The sequence below is a fragment of the Amblyraja radiata genome, chromosome 1 (assembly GCF_010909765.2).
Source record: "Amblyraja radiata isolate CabotCenter1 chromosome 1, sAmbRad1.1.pri, whole genome shotgun sequence".
In the NCBI taxonomy this organism is placed as follows: Eukaryota; Metazoa; Chordata; class Chondrichthyes; order Rajiformes; family Rajidae; genus Amblyraja; species Amblyraja radiata.
This window is the reverse complement of record NC_045956.1, coordinates 31675147-31693897: the sequence shown is the minus strand read 5'-3', so window position 1 is coordinate 31693897 and position 18751 is coordinate 31675147. Positions and strand designations below refer to the sequence as shown.

The window sequence follows — 18751 nt, the reverse complement described above, 5'->3', positions numbered from 1 at the left end:
CACCCTCTCCAGTAAGGTTCTCTATATATCGATTAAGGAAGCATTCATATGCATATTCAACAAATTCCAAGTCCCTGTCCAAGCCCTTTACACTATGGGAGACCGGGTCAATGTTAGGGAAGGTGAAATCTCCCATTGTTATTACCCTATTAATCCTACAGCTAATCTCTCTCTTATTTTTAAAGATATAATTTCAAAACCAACATCCTTAAAACAACAATTCAACTTGCTTTACCAACAAAATGTCACAAAATGCAGGAGTAACTCAGTGGGTCAGGCAGCATCTCTGGAGAACATAGACACAGAGTGCTGGAGTAACTCAGCGGGTCAGGCAGCATCTCTGGAGAACATAGATAGGTGAAGTTTTCGGTCGAGATCCTTCGTCACATCAATGTTTGTTGCAATATTTTCTCCCTTCAAACAGGTTTGTTACTTCAGCTCATAATGATGGAATCGATTTTGGTGAAGTGGAGGATTTAGTGGTCATAGAGTCTTGCAGTGGGGAAACAGGCCCTTCAGCCCCACCTGCCCACACCGACCAACATGCCTAATCTACACTAGTCCCACTTGCCTGCGATTGTACCATATCCTGCTAAACCTGTCCTATCCATGTTCCTGCCTAATTGCTTCTTAAACTTTAATATAGTCCCTGCCTCAGCTACCTCCTCTGGCAACTTTTTCCATACACCCAACACTGTGAAAAAGTTGCCCCTCAGATTCCTGTAAAATCTTTCCTGCTTCACCTTAGACCTATGCTCTCTGGTTTTTGATACGCCACTCTGGGCAAGAGACTCTGCGCGTCCACCCGATCTTTACTTCTCATGATATTAGATCACTCCTCATCCTCCTGCACTCCAGAAAATAGAGTCCCAGCCTCCTCAACCTGGCACCAACCTTATAAACCTTCTCTGCACCCTTTCCAACTTAACAATATATTTTCTATAACATGGTGCCCAGAACTGAACATAATAATAAATGTGGCCTCACCAACATCTTATATAACTGCAAAATGACCTCTCAATGGTTATACACAATACTCTGACTGATGAAGGCCAATGTGCCAAAAGCCTTTTTGACCACCTTATCTACCTGCGACTCCACCTTCAAGGAATTAGGTACCTGTACTCCTAGATCCCACTGCTCCACAACACTCTCCAGAGCCCTACCATTCACTGAGTAGGCCCTGCCCACGTTAGACTTTCCAAAATGCAACACCTCACATTTCTCTGTGTTAAATTCCATCAACCATTCCTCAGCCCACCTGGCCAACCGATCCAGATCCTGCTGCAATTTTTGACAACTTTTGATTTTTTTTTCACGAGTATTTCGACACACTTTTTCATGAGTGTTCAGACTTTTCTCACAAAGTTTTGGAATTGCATCGGATAACAGCACAGTGGTGGCAACAGGATGACTGAGACCTTTATAGGATAATAAATGATCTGAATCTTTAATGGATGTGATTACGGGGTTGAAAAATTAACAGTAAGGATTGGAAAGATGAATTAGAGTGAATGCATTCGGAGGTCCAAATATTGTGGATCACAGACTTTACACTAATGCTCCAATAAATGTAATGATATGCCTAATAATTAAAGGTAGACAAAAATGCTGGAGGAATTCAGCGGGTGAGGCAGCATCTCTGGAGCAAAGGATATTCCTTCGCTCCATAGATGCTGCCTCACCCGCTGAGTTTCTCCAGCAATTTTGTCTACCTTTGATTTTTCCAGCATCTGCAGTTCTTTCATAAACATATTTAAAGTCCTTTTAGCATTGTGTTACACAGTATCAGCAGTATTGCTGTTTTCGCTTGGCTCAATCCACTTTCTCTTCCTTTTTCCCCACACCTGTTGTGACTATCTCTTGCAATTCACCAATACATTAAGATGATATATTTACCTGTTGTCAACAGTATTTTTTGATGTTATGAATCTAAGCATGACTGCATTAGCCTATTAATAGAAGCGGATAGTCCCTTATCGGCATTGGTTATGATATTACCGCAGCATGTAGCCCCGTATGCAAATACTGTCATGTTGATATGAGACGTCTGTTGCACATGGGAGGATGGGTAAATCAAATCATTTAAACATATCCTATCCATGCATCTGTCCAAATGTCTCTTAAATGTTATGATAGTACCTGCCTCAACCACATCCAGGGGTGGAAGATTGCAACCTTCACGTGGACCGCTCTGTTTCGACGAATGCAATCAACCTGGCGTGCACAATCAAATAAGATCAAATAGAACAAGTTGTCCTACAACTTTAGGCTGTGCACTCCGTACACAAGAAGTAGAACCACATCCACTGGCAGCTTGATCCATATCCACCATCCTTTGAGTAAAAAAGTTAGACCTCAGGTACCAATTAAATCTTACCCCCCCCCCCCCCCCCCCCCCCCCCCCCCCTCGCCTTAAACCTATGTATCCCGGCCCTCGATTCCCCTCATGATCTTGTACACCTCTATTAGATCACCCCTCAGCCGGTGCTGCAAGGATTAAACTTCTAGCCTGCTCAACCTCTCCCTATAGCTCAGGCCCTCAAGTCAAGCAACATCCTCGTTAATCTTTGCTGCACCCTGTCCGGCATGACAACATCTTTCCAATAACACTGGTGACCAAAAATGAACACAATCCTCTAGATGTGACCTCAACAACGTCTTATACAACTGTAACATGACCTCTCAACTTCTATACTCAATAGGTGCACAAAAATGCTGGAGAAACTCAGCGGGTGCAGCAGCATCTATGGAGCGAAGGACAATAGGCAACGTTTCGGGCCGAAACCCTTCTTCAGCCCGAAACGTTGCCTATTTCCTTCGCTCCATAGATGCTGCTGCACCCGCTGAGTTTCTCCAGCATTTTTGTGTACCTTCGATTTTCCAGCATCTGCAGTTCCTTCTTAAACATTCTATACTCAGTATTCTGACTGATGAGCCAGAGTCTTTCAAAGCTCAAGCAAAGATATATTTGCCTTTATATTTTCACCAAATTAGGACACATAAATATTATTTGCTCCATCAAGCTGAATCTATTCACTCACTTTTTCTCCATAGCTTTGCAGATTAGGCCTTCTTTAAAGCCTATTCAATTCTCCTTCAAAAGCCATCAGTACCTGGTACTGTGGAATATCATAATGTGGATTTGAAGACTGGATATCACGTGGCAGACTGCATCAAAGTAAATTTGCATTTTTCAGGCTTAAAGAATGTAACTAGTTGAGCGCTCACAGATTAGTTCTTGCCGCTCGATTATTAGAGACCAAGAAGGAAGCACGGATTGCAAGGAATCCATGTATTCGTCATTGCATCAGAGACCCAGGTTCAATCCTAACCTCGGGTGCTGCCTGTGTGGAGTTTGCATGTTCTCTGTGTGACCGCGTGGACTGTGTCCTCTGTAAATTGCCCCGGCGCATAGGGAGTGGATGGGGAAAGTGGGACAACCTAGAACTAGTTGACTGATGATTGACGTGCTCAGTGGCCTGAATGGCCTGTTCCTGTGCTGTATGTCTAACACCGTTCCTCAGCTCATTTCACAGCTGATGAAGACCATGCTGTCATTTTTGATCATCATCTTTGCCATCTACAACGCCACCCACTTTAGTGTCATCTGCAAACATGTCATGTACATTCTCATCCAAACCGTGGATGTAAACCACAAACAGCAATGGGCCCAGCACCCCACTGGTCACAGGCCACCAGTCTGATATATAACTTTCTACCATCACCCTCTAATGGCTTATAAATCTACCATGATCAGCCATGATCACAGTGAATGGCTCGAATGGTCGAATGGCCTATTCCTGCACCTATTGTCTATTGTCCATTGTCCACTGTGCATTTTATTCAGCTTAACATCTTTCCTAGAGCATGGTGACTATGTGAAGTCTATACTTCAAACCAGGCCTCACCTGGATTTTGTACAACTGTAACATAGCATCCTAACTTCTACTCAATATCCTGACCGATGAAGGCCAATGTGCTGAAAGCCGTCTTGACCACCCTATGACAATACTTTCAAGGAACTATGTGTCTGGATTCCGAGAACCGATCTGCTCCACCAGACTCATTAGAGCCCTATGATTCACTGTGTAAGTCCTCGCCTAGTTTGACCTCCCAAAATGCAACATCTCACACTTGTCTGTATTAAACTCCATTAACCGTTCCTCCGTCCACTTGCCCAACAGATCAAGATTCAGCTGTAATTTTTGATACCCATCTCTCTTTGGAATTCTCTGCCACAGAATGTAGTTGAGGACAGTTCATTGGCTATATTTAAGACGGAGTTAGATGTGGCCCTTGTGGCTAAAGGGATCAGGGGGTATGGAGAGAAGGCAGGTACAGGATACTGAGTTGGATGATCAGCCATGATCATATTGAATGGCGGTGCAGACTCGAAGGGTCGAATGGTCTACTCCTGCACCTATTTTCTATGTTTCTATGTTTCTATCTTTCACTATCTACATTGCTGCACACTTTAATGTCATCGGCAAACTTACTAATCATGCTTTGTACATTCTCAGCCAAATCATTGATATAAACCAAACAGCAGTGGGCCTAACACCGAATCCTGAGGCACACCACTAGTCACAGGCCTCCAGTCTGAAAAACAACCTTCCTCCATCACCCTCTACTTCATTCAATGAAGCCACTTTTCTCTCCAGTCGGCTAGCTCTGCCTGAGTTTCATGCGATCTAACGTTCCCGAGCACCTTATCAAATGGTTCGCTTAAATGCATATAGACAATGTCTACGGCTCTGCCCTCATCCATCTTTTAGGTTACATCTTCAAAAAACTCAATCAGATTCGTGAGACATGACCTCCCACCTACAAAATGATGCTGACTATCCCATATCCCTTTCGACTCGAAACATCACCTATTCCTTTTCACTATCTGCAATACCATCTACATTTGTATCATCTGCTAACTTGCTTACCATGCCATGTATGTTCTCATACATACAACGTCACTTATACATGCCCTCCAGAGATGCTGCCTGATACACCAAGTTTCTCCAGCACATTGTGCTTTTTAAAAAATAAGCTAAGAGACAGATCAGTAAATAAACAATACAGATATTCAAACAGTTGGTTCAGAGCGCTCTCAGGAATTTATTCCAAGTGGAAGAAAGAATTCCATGAGTAAAAGGCACAATCTATACTCGACAAAGGAGGTCAGGGAATATGTTGAATTGAGAAGCTGGATATACAAAGTGTGTAGAAAGGAACTGCAGATGTTACTTTATACCAGAGGTAGACACAGAGTGCTGGTGTATCTCAGCGGGTCAGGCAGCATCTCTGGAGAACATGGACACAGAGTGCTGGAGTAACTCAGCGGGTCAGGCAGCATCTCTGGGGAAAAAGGATGGGTGATGTTTCAGGTCAGGACCCTTCTACACACTGGTAGCATACAAAGTATTTTGCTTTCGTGTTATTCCAGAGGAGTGGAAAGTATCCAGGATCCAGCAGCGAAGAACTAAGGAGGAAGATTTTGAGAGAAAATTTTAACATTATAAAAAACTCAGTAAGAGTTTCAATGGATATTTAGTTTGGAAGAAGGTGGCTGAGGTACCTGTGGGATCTCTGGAGAAGGAAGGAAGGAAGGAAGGAAGGAAGGAAGGAAGGGAGGAAGGGAGGAAGGGAGGAAGGGAGGAAGGGAGGGAGGGAGGGAGGGAGGGAGGGAGGGAGGGAGGGAGGGAGGGAGGGAGGGAGGAAGGAGGGAGGGAGGGAGGGAGGAAGAAATAAATTGTCAGCAAAAATGTTTGAATCAGTCTTCACCCCGTGTAGCAAATGGGCTAATATAACATAACATGAAGGAGGGGATACATATATGTTTTTTACATGGAGGATGGAATGATCTGACAGAGGATATGCTTGAGGCAAGTACAATAACAATCTTTAAGGGACATTTTGGACAGGTACATAGATAGGGAAGGTTTAAGGGATACTTGTATATGTGGGCAACTTGGTAGGTATGGATGAGTTGGGCAGAAGGGCCTGTTTCCATGCATTATGACTATCATTTAGAGTTTAGAGATATAGCATGGAAACAGGCTCTTTGGCCCACCGAGTCCACGCCGACCAACGTCCACCCCGTACACTAGCACGACCCTGCACAATAGGGACAATTTACAATTTTACCAAAGCCAATTAACCTACTAACCTGTACGTTTTTGGAGTGAGGGTGGAAACCGGAGCACCCGGAGAAAACCCACGTGGTGAGAATGTACAAACTCCGTACAGACAGCACCAGTAGTCAGGATCGAACCTAGGTCTCTGGCACTGTAAGGCAGTAGCTCTACCACTGTGCCACTGTGCTGCCCTAATTCTATAATGTATAAAAATCCCTATGACAATGAATAAAGTATTGGAGAAACTCATTGGGCCAAGAACAGACAAACTGGTGGAAAGGCCAGTTAATTCAACATCTGTTGTTGGCAAGATGCCAGAGTCAAGAACAAAAAGAGGGAATATGGGGGGCATAGCTACAAAGTAAGGGTCTGGTTATGTATAAATGTTGAGCAGCAAGGTCTTCTTTCAGGTGGTAGCGAATCGCTGGAATTCTCTGCCACATTAGATGTATTTTATTTTACTTTAGTTTAGTTTAGAGATACAGAGTGAAACAGGCCCATCAGCCCACCGAGTCCGCACCGACCAGTGATCCCCGCACATTAACACTATCCTACACACTAGGGACGATTTAACATTTATAACCAGGCCAATTAACCTACAAACCTGTACGACTTTGGAGTGTGGAAGGAAACCGAAGATCTCAGAGAAAACCCACGCAGGTCACGGGGAGAACGTACAAACTTTGTACAGGATGCGCCCTTAGTCGGGATCGAACCCGGGTCTCTGGTGCTGTAAGGCAGCAGCTCTATCGCTACCATGCCACCCTTGCATTTAAAGTGGACAATAGACAATAGACAATAGACGATACGTGCAGGAGTAGGCCATTCGGCCCTTCGAGCCAGCACCACCATTCAATGTGATCATGGCTGATCATCCCCAATCAGTACCCCGTTCCTGCCTTTTCTCCATATCCCCTGACTCCGCTATCTTTAAGAGCCCTATCCAGCTCTCTCTTGAAAGCATCCAGAGAATTCCACAGACTCACAACTCTCTGTGAGAAAAAGTGTTTCCTCGTCGCCGTTCTAAATGGCTTACCCCTTATTCTTAAACTGTGGCCCCTGGTTCTGGACTCCCCCAACATCAGGAACATGTTTCCTGCCTTCAGCGTGTCCAAACCCTTAACAATCTTATATGTCTCAATAAGATACCCTCTCATCCTTCCAAACTCCAGAGTGTACAAGCCCAGCTGTTTCATTCTCTCAGCATATGACAATCCCGCCATCCCGGGAATTAACCTTGTAAACCTACGCTGCACTCCATCAATAGCAAGAATGGAGATGGACAAATGTGTGAAATATCGAGGAATGAAGGATTCGGGAACTGCCACAGAAGAATGGTAGACGCAAAATGCTAGAGTAACTCAGCGTGACAGGCAGCATCTCTGGAGAGAAGAAATAGGTGACTACAGACTGAAGAAGGGTCTCAACCCGAAACGTCACCCATTCCTTCTCCAGAGATGCTGCCTGTCCCGCTGAGTTACTCCAGCATTTTGTGTTTACCTCGATTTAAACCAGCATCTGCAGTTCTTTCCTGTCACAGAAGAATAGTTGATGTCAGCGTGGATCAGTATGATCATATTAAATGATGGTGCAGGCTTCAGAGTTCCGATGGCATACCTCCTACTCTTATCTTCCTCTGCTCTTGGTCAACCTTGATTGATTTTAATCAGACAAAGCCACATATGAAAGAATGGTCAAAATTAAAAGCTTACGGAATCCTGGAGAAAGTGGCTGGTTGATAAAAAATCGAATCTGCAGCAGTTGGAAAGAAGTAATGGTTGATAGGAGGATAATTAGAAGCAGGGTTGGTTGCCAAATTGAAAAGGTATGAATAGGCCTTTTTTCAGGTTAGCTTCTTCTTCTTTCATGTCCATCTTCCATGTTTCAAATGTTGACATTGCTGTCATCGTCTGTCCAGAAAAGGACGCAAGCTTCCGGCGACAATCAGTGGGACCCGTCACTTGTCACAATAGATGATGGTGGTAGCAGAATTAGCTCAGGATACTTCCCAGTTTCCAGCCCCGCGACGTGGACATATCTGCTATGGGGCCTCTTTCAGGTTAGCAAAACGAAACAAATAACGTGCCACAGTGTGCTCTCATTTTGCGTTACCTGCATATTTCATATGAATGTGTGACATTTGCGATAATTTAGTCAAACAATGGACTTGAGTTTACTGACTGTTTAAAAAATATTTTTCCATTTCAGACCCTACTGAATGAACGAAGATGAGTTCTCAGTCTCTGTGTTTCCTGCTTGCGTATATGTTTGTATGTGCAATCTTCTTCGAAGATGATGGTCTATACAACACTTGCCAAATAAGTGATTCCGAAAGCAACTCCAACTGCTCCTCGATGAAGTTAGCGAATGTTCCTCGTGTCTCTGCCAAGACGTTGATATTTGACCTGTCCTATAACAGCATTTCACAGATTATGGAGACGGATTTCATCATTTATAGAGAGCTCAGAAGTCTTTTTCTGCAGTCAAATCAAATCCAATCTATCGCTGATCAAGCATTCCAGCTCAACACAGAAATGGAATATCTTGACTTGTCCGAAAATCTTTTGACTAAACTGACAGCGAATTGGTTTAAGCACTTTTCCAAATTACACTATCTCAATCTTTTGGGGAATAGGTACACAACTCTAGGATCAGGAAGACTATTCTCCAATCTCTCACAACTCCGATGGCTAAAATTTGGTAACCCTTTCCTATCCCGTCTACAGAAAGATGACTTTGTAGGAATCCCACATCTGGATGAATGTATTTTAACAGCAACTAATTTAGATTCATATCAACGAGGAGCATTCAGTTCTTTCAAAAGCATCGGCCATATTGCCTTGAGTTTACAGAACATGTTTCTGAACAAGACAGACCAAGCTCACCAGATTCTCATTGATTTGTCTGGATTCACCACCCACTTAGAGATAAGAGACCTAACATTTTCTGACAAAGGTAACAATCAGATATTTCCTGTTGCAAGAAATTTGTCATTTGTAAAACTCACCATTACAAACTGTTCCATTACTGATCACACTGTAATTGCCTTTGTAAAATCCCTGACATACACAAAACTATCAGAATTAGTGGTGAAAGATTGTGTGCTTTCAGGAACTGGCTATTGGTACCAATTGAATATCAGTGTACAAAACAGGCAACGTCAGTCACTAACATTAGATAATATATCCATTAAAAACTTTTATCAATTTTATGAACTTTCACCGATTGGTCCACTTCTTGAAAACCTTACAACAGCTATAATGACAAGACTAAATATGGTTATGATGCCCTGTAATATATCGAGACAATTAAAATGTGTGAAGCATCTAGATTTATCACATAATTTGCTCTCCGATGGAATTATGTCAGAAACGGTCTGTTCGGATGCTTGGCCATCTGTGCGTTACCTTAGTCTGAGAAATAATATATTCAAATCTCTCAGTAGAATAAGTCCCAAATTATCAACACTTTCTACTCTTACCCATTTAGATTTGAGCCAAAATAGCTTCACTGAAAAGAGTGCAACATGCAAGTGGTCGGAAAATCTGCAATTTCTAAATCTTTCAGGCTGTAAGATACAAAGTATATCACAATGTCTCCCTCCAAATGTTGAGGTGTTGGATTTAAGTAACAACGTCCTCAGCAGTTTTGACGTCAGCCTGCCTTCGCTCAAGATTCTAGATGTGTCCAATAATAAGTTTAAAATGTTACCAACTGATAGCTCTCTACCAAAGATGGGGATTCTGAACATCAGCAACAATGCGCTCATCTCACTCACAGAGGAAGAGATCAAGTCATTTAAAAACCTTGAATCCTTGCAGGCTGGAAAAAATAATTACATTTGTTCGTGCAAATTCCTACTGTACATGAAGCAGTCCAAAATGGTACAACTACTGGAACAGCCAGGAAACTACATCTGTGATTCTCCTCTAACACACAGGGGACAGGTTGTGCAAAATGCCAAACGCTCGTTCTTTGATTGTAACATGATATTGTCTGTAGTCTTACTCTGTGCGAGTGTGTCATTAGCAACAGTGATTACTGTGTTCACATGCTACAAGTACCACGGGATCTGGTACCTCCAAATGACCTGGGCATGGCTACAGGCAAAGAGGAAGCCAAAAAAAGTAAGGACGAATGATACTTGTTACGATGCATTTGTTTCTTACAGTCAGATGGACTCGGACTGGGTGGAAACACTCTTGGTGAGGGAGTTAGAAAGTGTTCAACCGCCACTGGCACTCTGTCTTCACAAGCGAGATTTCATTCCAGGCAAGTGGATCATTGACAACATCATTGAATCCATCGAAAAAAGCAGGAAAACCTTATTTGTTTTATCGCAGCATTTCGTGCAGAGTGAGTGGTGCAAATATGAGCTTGACTACACCCACTTCCGTCTGTTCGATGAAAACAATGATGCGGCCATACTTGTTCTGCTGGAGACTATCCCAAAGGAGACCATTCCTCGGAGATTCTGCAAGCTTCGGAAATTGATGAATACGAAGACCTATTTGGAATGGCCTCAGGATGAGGAAGAACAGCAAATGTTCTGGTTCAATTTAAAAGTCGCACTAAAAGGCGATGTGAATATAACTGTTTTGTGAATATTCTCATGAGGTCACAAGCGATAGGAGCAGAATTAGGCCATTCGGCCCATCAAGTCTACTCCGCCATTCAATCATGGCTGACCTATCTCTCCCTCCTAACCCCATTCTCCTGCCTTCTCCCCATAACACTTGACACACATACTAACCATGAGATCAATTTTAGATATTAAATAAAATGGCAAAACAAAAACTGGCGGTGCTGAGATTAACAGAAGGGAAATATATTTTGAACTGTGATAAATGGCAACAATATATGGAGTTGATGCACAGTAATAGTGTTAAAACTGGTGAAATGTCTAAATGGCATAGTCCTTTATCTATGCTCCCAAGACATCACTCCTCACTAAATAATCTATTGTAGCGGCGCCTGCTGGTGCAAGCAGGTATCGAACCCGGCGTTCGGAAGCCGCGGTCATGTGACTCGGGATGGGCTGCTTGTTTTCTCGTGGTTTTGCTTTCGCGCGGCAGTTCAGCACTGACCACTGTTGTGGCCAGACGTGTCAAGAGAACCTGTAAACTGAGAAGTGATTTTCAGAATAAAAATTTGTTAGAAATTTCAGCTGTTGTTCTTGCGACCGCCAAACTATATTACTAAAGGTCTGATCTTGACCACTTCCTGTTGTTCTGTATATTGATTTTAGAAAAAACGCTGCCACTTTCGGCTGTGATTTTTGGCCATCTTACTCAGAGTCCCCCTCCTCTGCGCAGGACAAGAGGATTTTTCCCATCGATGAAAAATAAAAGAGTTATTAATGTTTAAAACATGTTGAGATTCTCTTTCCTGAAGGCCACGTCCCTTCCGGAGGGACTATAAAACCCGGAAGTGTTGAATGCCTCAGTCTCAGTGTGGATAGAGGACTGGCTGGCAAACAGGAAGCAAAGAGTAGGAGTAAACGGGTCCTTTTCACAATGGCGGGCAGTGACTAGTGGGGTACCGCAAGGCTCAGTGCTGGGACCCCAGCTATTTATTAATATATTAATGATCTGGATGAGGGAATTGAAGGCAATATCTCCAAGTTTGCGGATGACACTAAGCCGGGGGGCAGTGTTAGCTGTGAGGAGGATGCTAGGAGACTGCAAGGTGACTTGGATAGGCTGGTGAGTGGGCAAATGTTTGGCAGATGCAGTATAATGTGGATAAATGTGAGGTTATCCATTTTGGTGGCAAAAACAGGAAAGCAGACTATTATCTAAATGGTGGCCGATTAGGAAAAGGGGAGATGCAGCGAGACCTGGGTGTCATGGTACACCAGTCATTGAAAGTAGGCATGCAGGTGCAGCAGGCAGTGAAGAAAGCGAATGGTATGTTAGCTTTCATAGCAAAAGGATTTGAGTATAGGAGCAGGGAGGTTCTACTGCAGTTGTACAGGGTCTTGGTGAGACCACACCTGGAGTATTGCGTACAGTTTTGGTCTCCAAATCTGAGGAAGGACATTATAGCCATAGAGGGAGTGCAGAGAAGGTTCACCAGACTGATTCCTGGGATGTCAGGACTGTCTTATGAAGAAAGACTGGATAGACTTGGTTTATACTCTCTAGAATTTAGGAGATTGAGAGGGGATCTTATAGAAACTTACAAAATTCTTAAGGGGTTGGACAGGCTAGATGCAGGAAGATTGTTCCCGATGTTGGGGAAGTCCAGGACAAGGGGTCACAGCTTAAGGATAAGGGGGAAATCCTTTAAAACCGAGATGAGAAAAACTTTTTTCACACAGAGAGTGGTGAATCTCTGGAACTCTCTGCCACAGAGGGTAGTTGAGGCCAGTTCATTGGCTATATTTAAGAGGGAGTTAGATGTGGCCCTTGTGGCTAAGGGGATCAGAGAGTATGGAGAGAAGGCAGGTACGGGATACTGAGTTGGATGATCAGCCATGATCATATTGAATGGCGGTGCAGGCTCGAAGGGCCGAATGGCCTACTCCTGCACCTATTTCTATGTTTCTATGTTTCTATGTCTCTGCAAGATGGGGGAGCAAGAGGGTCACGTCTCTCAGTCTGAGCTGTGAATAACACTGAACACATATATACTAAACTGTGAGTGGTTTTACTGACCTGTCAGTGCCCTTAATGTGGTTTGAAAATATGGTTTGGAAATGCTAAAGCTGTGTTGCCTTTGGTTTGGAAATGCTAAAGCTGTGTTGCCTAATTAAAGTTGCCTTGCCTAATTAAAGTTGCCGTGCCAAATTAAAGTTGCCTTGCCCAATTAAAGTTGCCGCCTTCTATATAATTAAAAGTTTAATCTTGACCACTTCCTGTTTGTCCCTTCAGCCCACAACACCCATACTATCACTCCAGATAGCCCCCCCCCCCACTAGCCACCAATATTGGAATTGGTGGAGAGGTGGAATATTGCTTTGGGGGACCAGCCCTCCTGTGTGAAGCTGGGACCCGACGGGTCTTACTTAGTCTAGTAAAGACTATAAAGTAATATCATAAAGTAAAACAACTATCTTCCTTAAACTTTCTCTTAGCTCACTTTGGACGGTACAGTGGCGCAGCGGTAGATTTGCTGCCTTACAGCGCCGGAGGTCCGGGTTCGATCCCGACTACAGGTTTTGTCTGTATGGAGTTTGTACGTTCTCCCCTGTGACCTGCGTGGGTTTTCTCCGAGATCTTCGGTTTCCTCCCACACTCCAAAGACGTACAGTTTTGTAAGTTAATTGGCTTTGTATAAATGTCCCTAGTGTGTGTAGAGCAGTGTTAATGTGTGGGGATCGCTGGTCGGTGCGGACTCGGTGGTCCGAAGGGCCTGTTTCTGCACTGTATCTCTAAGCTAAACCTTAAAGTTATGCCCTCTGCTCTTTGACATTTCCACCCAGGGAATAAAGTTCTGACTGACTACCCTAACGATGCCTCTCATAATTTTGAATACTTTTCGCAGGTCTCCCCTGAAACGTCTGGCAATCCAAGTGTGTTCAACCTCTGCTTATTGCGAATACCCTGTAATCCAGGTGTCATTATGGTAAAATGCTTTTACATTCTCTCCGAAGCCTCCACATTCTTCCTGTAATAGGGCAACCAGAACTGCACACGATATACCCAATGCTTCTAACCTCAGTTTTAAAAAACAGCAACAAGATTAAGGACTGATGAAGGCAAGCAAGCCATAAAACGCTTTTGCCATTGTATCTACTTGTGTTGCAAGTAGTTTCAGAGAACTATGGACTTAGATTCCAAGATCCCTTTGTATATGAATGTGGTTAAGGGTCATTAATTGTATATTTTCCTTGTAGCGGCACCTAGTGGTTAGGCCACTCTTGCTATGCGAATCCTCGGCAGTCATGGGAAGAAGTCACGGGATATAGGGGTGTGCCCTAGTATATAAGAACTGACCTTCCCTCGCTCTTCCTCCTCCTCTTCCTCTCACTTCATGAGAGCATCCTGCCACCTCGGCAGGAGCTCAACCGAGCCCACGAGGCAACAGCCTCTCAGCAACAACAATGACTATTAGATAAACGTGCATGTATATCTAACCTACAATGGCTGAATAAAGAATCCATTTATTCATGACGTTTGTGCCTCTACATTGGTGACCCGACGTTCCAAAACGGATATTTTGGTCTTCAAATTGGTAGTGACCTGATGTCTGCAGCCGACAGCCCAGCCCAGCTCTACGGTAATTAACGCTATGTATACAGCCATCAACTCTGCGCGGCAACCGGACGCCATCTTGGGCTAGCTGATCGTTGGCTGCCAGGGTCGCTCACCTGCATCCCTGGCCCACTGCAGCAGCCAGTGGCGCAGCACCTCAGCCCTCGCTTCCTCTTCCGCAGGACCTGCTCGGAGATGCCCACCGGGGCTGAGAGGCCGTGTCTGCTATCGCTCCCCCACCAGCATGTGTCACCGCTCTCCACCCCCATCATCACCGATTCCCGCCTGACGGCCTCGTGAGTGGGGAGAGAGAGCGGGCTCGTCCATTACCCCGCCGACCGCTGCTTAAGGCCTAGCCACCCGATAGGGCGGGCCTACCTTGGGGCGGTTGCCCGAAGACGTCCTTCTTCTCCTCGTGCAGCGCGGATTTCGCCGCAGCAACTGTAGCGGCCAATTTTTATATCTTTCGAGGAATTAACCTTCTAGCCGCTAAGTGGACAGCATGGTTAAAGGGAATGTCTTCGTACGCATGCGAGCTCAACATCAGAGACTTTCAGAGCTTCTTCACAGATAAGTCTTCCAAAACACATTTTGATGAACAAGTTCTTTATTGTTGATGAAAAACATTCAGATACATCCAAACTTCTCCCGACTCATTATTACAATCTTCATCGAACTCCAGCTTATTAACTTAAACATTAGAAAACTCCTCGTATCTCCATTACACGTTGCATGGTCAAAGGGTTAATCTTCTCCATGCTCGCTCCAAACTAAACTATTCTATTCTAAGACTTATTCTAAGACTGTGGCCCCTGGTTCTGGACTCGCCCAACATTGGGAACATTTTTCCTGCATCTACCTTGACCAGTCCTTTTATAATTTTATATGTTTCAATAAAATAACACCTCATCCTTCTAAACTCCAGTGAATACAAGCCTAGTCTTTTCAATCTTTCCTCATATGACAGTCTCGCCATCCCAGGGGTCAATCTTGTGAACCTATGCTGCACTGCCTCAATCACAAGGGTAAGCCATAGCTTGCACCTCGTTCCGAACCATTTATCCACGTTTGAATGGGACAATGTGAATGTTCCTCTGGGGTGTGTTAACAGAGCCAAGATCACATGGGCCAGCTGCAGAAATTTGAGGTTGCAATTGGGGGTGAGGTACATAGGGGGTCTAATGTTAGGGGTAAAATAGACGCAATGAGCTGGGTCAGACAGCACTAATAGCTGTAGGGAAGAATCTGGGTCAGATAGCATCCCTGGAGAACACGGACAGGTGACGTTTGGGGTGGGGACCCTTCTTCAGACTGATTGTGGAGGGGTAAAAGAAAGTTGGAAGAGAGGAGGAGAAGGACAAAGCTCTGAAGTGAGTAGGAGGACACAGATGAGGGGAGTTTTAAATAGGCAGATGGTTAGACAATGGCCAGAGATGAAAAAACAGATGTGAGACAAAAGGATTGAAGCGTTGCGAATTGGGAAACTAGAGGAAGGAATGTTGGTGGATGGGTTGGGGAAGGTGAGAAAAAGATGTGAGTAAAATTGGAAAAGTTAGTCATAGAGTGATACAATGTGGAAACAGACCCTTCGGCCCAACCTGCCCACATCGGCCAACATGTCCCAGCGACAATAGTCCCACCTACCAGCATTTGGTCCATATCCTTCCAAACCTGTCCTATTCATGTACCTGTCTAACTGTTTCATAAATGTTGGGGTAGTCCCAGTCTTAACTACCTCCCCTGGTAGCTTATACCATACACCCACCACCCTTTGTGTGAAAAAGTTACCTCTCAGATTCCAATTAAATATTTTCCCCTTGCATATACCTCTCATGATTTTATACACCTCTATAAGATCACCCTTCATCCTCCTGCGCTCAGGAATAGTGTCCCAGCCTACTCAACCTCTCCCTATAGCTCAGTCCCTCGAGTCCTGGCAACATCCTCGTAAATTTTCTCTGAACCCTTTCCAGTTTGACAACATCTTTCCTATAACATGGTGCCCAGAACTGAACAATAAATGTGGCCTCACCAATGCTTTATACAACTGCAACATGACCTCCTTTTAGTCAATAATCTGACCGATGAAGGCCAAAGTGCCAAAAGCCATTTTGACCACTCTATCCACCTGCAACTTGACCTTCAAGGAACCATGCACCTGTACTCCTAGATCCCTCTGCTCTACAACACTACCCAGAGGCCTACCATTCACTGTGTAGGTCCTGCCTATGTTAGACATCCCAAATGCAACACCTCACATTTCTCTGTATTAAATTCCATCAGCCATTCCTCAGCCCACTTGGCCAATCGATCCAGATCCTGCTGCAATTTTACGCAACCATCTTCACTATCTGCAAAACCACCCACTTTTGTATCATCGGCAAACTTGCTAATCATTAATGAAGATGACAAACAGTAACGGGCCCAGCACCAAACCCTGAGGTACACCACTAGTCACAGGCCTCCAGTCCGAGAAGCAACCTTCAACCATCACCCTCTGCTTCCTTCCATGAAACCAATTTTCTGTCCATTCAGCTATCTCTCCTTGAATCCCATGCGATCTAACCTTCCAGAGCAGACTACCATGTTGAATGCTTTGCTGATGTCCATGTATACAACATCTACAGCTCTGCCCTCATTGTCCTTTTTGGTCTCGTCTTCAAAAATCTCAATCAGATTTGTGAGACACGACCTCCCATATACAAAACCATGCTGACTATCCGTAATCAGCTCTTGTCCATCTAAATTCCTGTATATGCTATCCCTCAGAATACTCTCTAGTAACTTTCCGACCACAGATGCTAAGATCACTGGCCTATTGTTCCCAACATTTTCCCTGCAGCCCTTCTTGAAAAGAGGCAGAACATTTGCCACCCTCCTGTCTTCCGACACCTCTCCTGTATTTAAGGACGACTCATAAATTTCAACCAAGGCTCACGCATTTTCCTCTCTAGTTTCCAGCATAGTCCTCGGATATATCTGATCAGGCCCTGGAGATTTGTCTACCTTCATACACGATGGTACCTTCAGTACGTCCTCAACGGTAACCCTGACTGCTCTCAAGACACTTCCAGTGACTGCTCCAAGTTCCTCTATCCTACTGTCTTTCTCCTCGGTAAATACAGATGAGAAATACTCATTGAGGACCTTGCCCATCTCCTGTGGCTCCACACAGAGGTGACCGCTTTGATTCCTGAGAGGAATTCCACTTTCTCTCTAGTTACCCTTTCCCCCCTTATCTATCTATCTATCTATCTATCTATCTATCTATCTATCTATCTATCTATCTATCTATCTATCTATCTATCTATCTATCTATCTATCTATCTATCTATCTATCTATCTATCTATCTTCTATCTATCTAAGTTACCCTTTCCCCCATCTATCTATCTATCTATCTATCTATCTATCTATCTATCTATCTATCTATCTATCTATCTATCTATCTATCTATCTATCTATCTATCTATCTATCTATCTATCTATCTATCTATCTATCTATCTATCAAACTGTGTGCCTGTCGCCTGCCATCCGTCCGGCTGCCGCCTGCCTTTCTTCCTTTTGATTCGTTCCATCGTGTGATGTCACAATGCCCAATACTCGCAGATGTCCAATCGGAATGGATCCATTTACATGGACGGCTGCTGGCCGCCTTTCTTCATTTGATTCACTGCAACTCCGAAACCAGACGCAGAATCGCCGACATATTTTCCATTTCGGTAGTGATTTCACTTTTCTTTCTAAGTATCCGCTCCTCATTACATTTCGTCGTGTTTAAGTACACGTTTTTAATCAAATCCTCCCCCCCCCCCCCCCAATATTTCAAAAATAAACTGGCTTCTCACCCATAAAGCAGCACCAGCCCCAGCCCCTGATGAACGTTCCATCGTGTGATGTCACAATGCCAGATGCTCACAGATGTCCAATCGGAATGGATCCATTTACATATGCCTTTGCAGGAGCCCCAGCCAATGGTGAACGTTCCATTGTGTGATGTCACAATGCCCAATGTTCACATATGTCCAATCGGAACTTAAGAGGGAGTTAGATGTGGCCCTTGTGGCTAAAGGGATCAGGGGGTATGGAGAGAAGGCAGGTACAGGATACTGAGTTGGATGATCAGCCATGATCATATTGAATGGTGGTGCAGGCTCAAAGGGCCGAATGGCCTACTCCTGCACTTAATTTCTATGTTTCTATGTTTCCCTCTCTTCACCCCTCTCCCTCTCCCACCCATCCCTCTCTCCCCCACCCCCCTTCCCTCTCTCGCCCGCCCCCTTCGCCCTACCCCTCTGTCCCTCTTCCACCACTCCCCCTACCCCTCCCTCCCCACTCTTCCACTTCTCTCCCCTTACCCCATCCCACCCCTCTCCCTCCTCCACCCCTCTCTCTTCCCCTCCCTTTCCCTCTCTCCCCCACC

General features: G+C 44.4%; 1 protein-coding gene and 1 long non-coding RNA gene across 3 annotated transcripts in view; one reads left to right on the top strand and one right to left on the bottom strand.

Moving 5' to 3' along the window:
* tlr2 (toll like receptor 2) overlaps positions 1–11342 on the top strand; it is a 31042-nt gene extending 19700 nt beyond the window's left edge. The window contains exons 1-2 of one of the 2 annotated variants that reach the window (XM_033019788.1): positions 323–424; positions 8340–11342. In XM_033019788.1, coding sequence (XP_032875679.1) covers positions 8360–10735 — 2376 coding nt within the window. In that variant the 5' untranslated portion in view covers positions 323–424; positions 8340–8359 and the 3' untranslated portion in view covers positions 10736–11342. Of the gene's footprint in view, positions 1–322; positions 425–8339 lie in introns of those variants that run through there. The other variant, XM_033019779.1, reaches the window with a different exon arrangement.
* On the bottom strand, positions 8070–14242 carry LOC116972302. The gene is made up of 3 exons (XR_004411770.1): positions 14213–14242; positions 10046–10055; positions 8070–8181 (listed from the first exon to the last, which is right to left on the bottom strand). It is a non-coding gene; the product is annotated as an uncharacterized LOC116972302 (long non-coding RNA).
* Positions 14243–18751: the final 4509 nt, after the last annotated feature.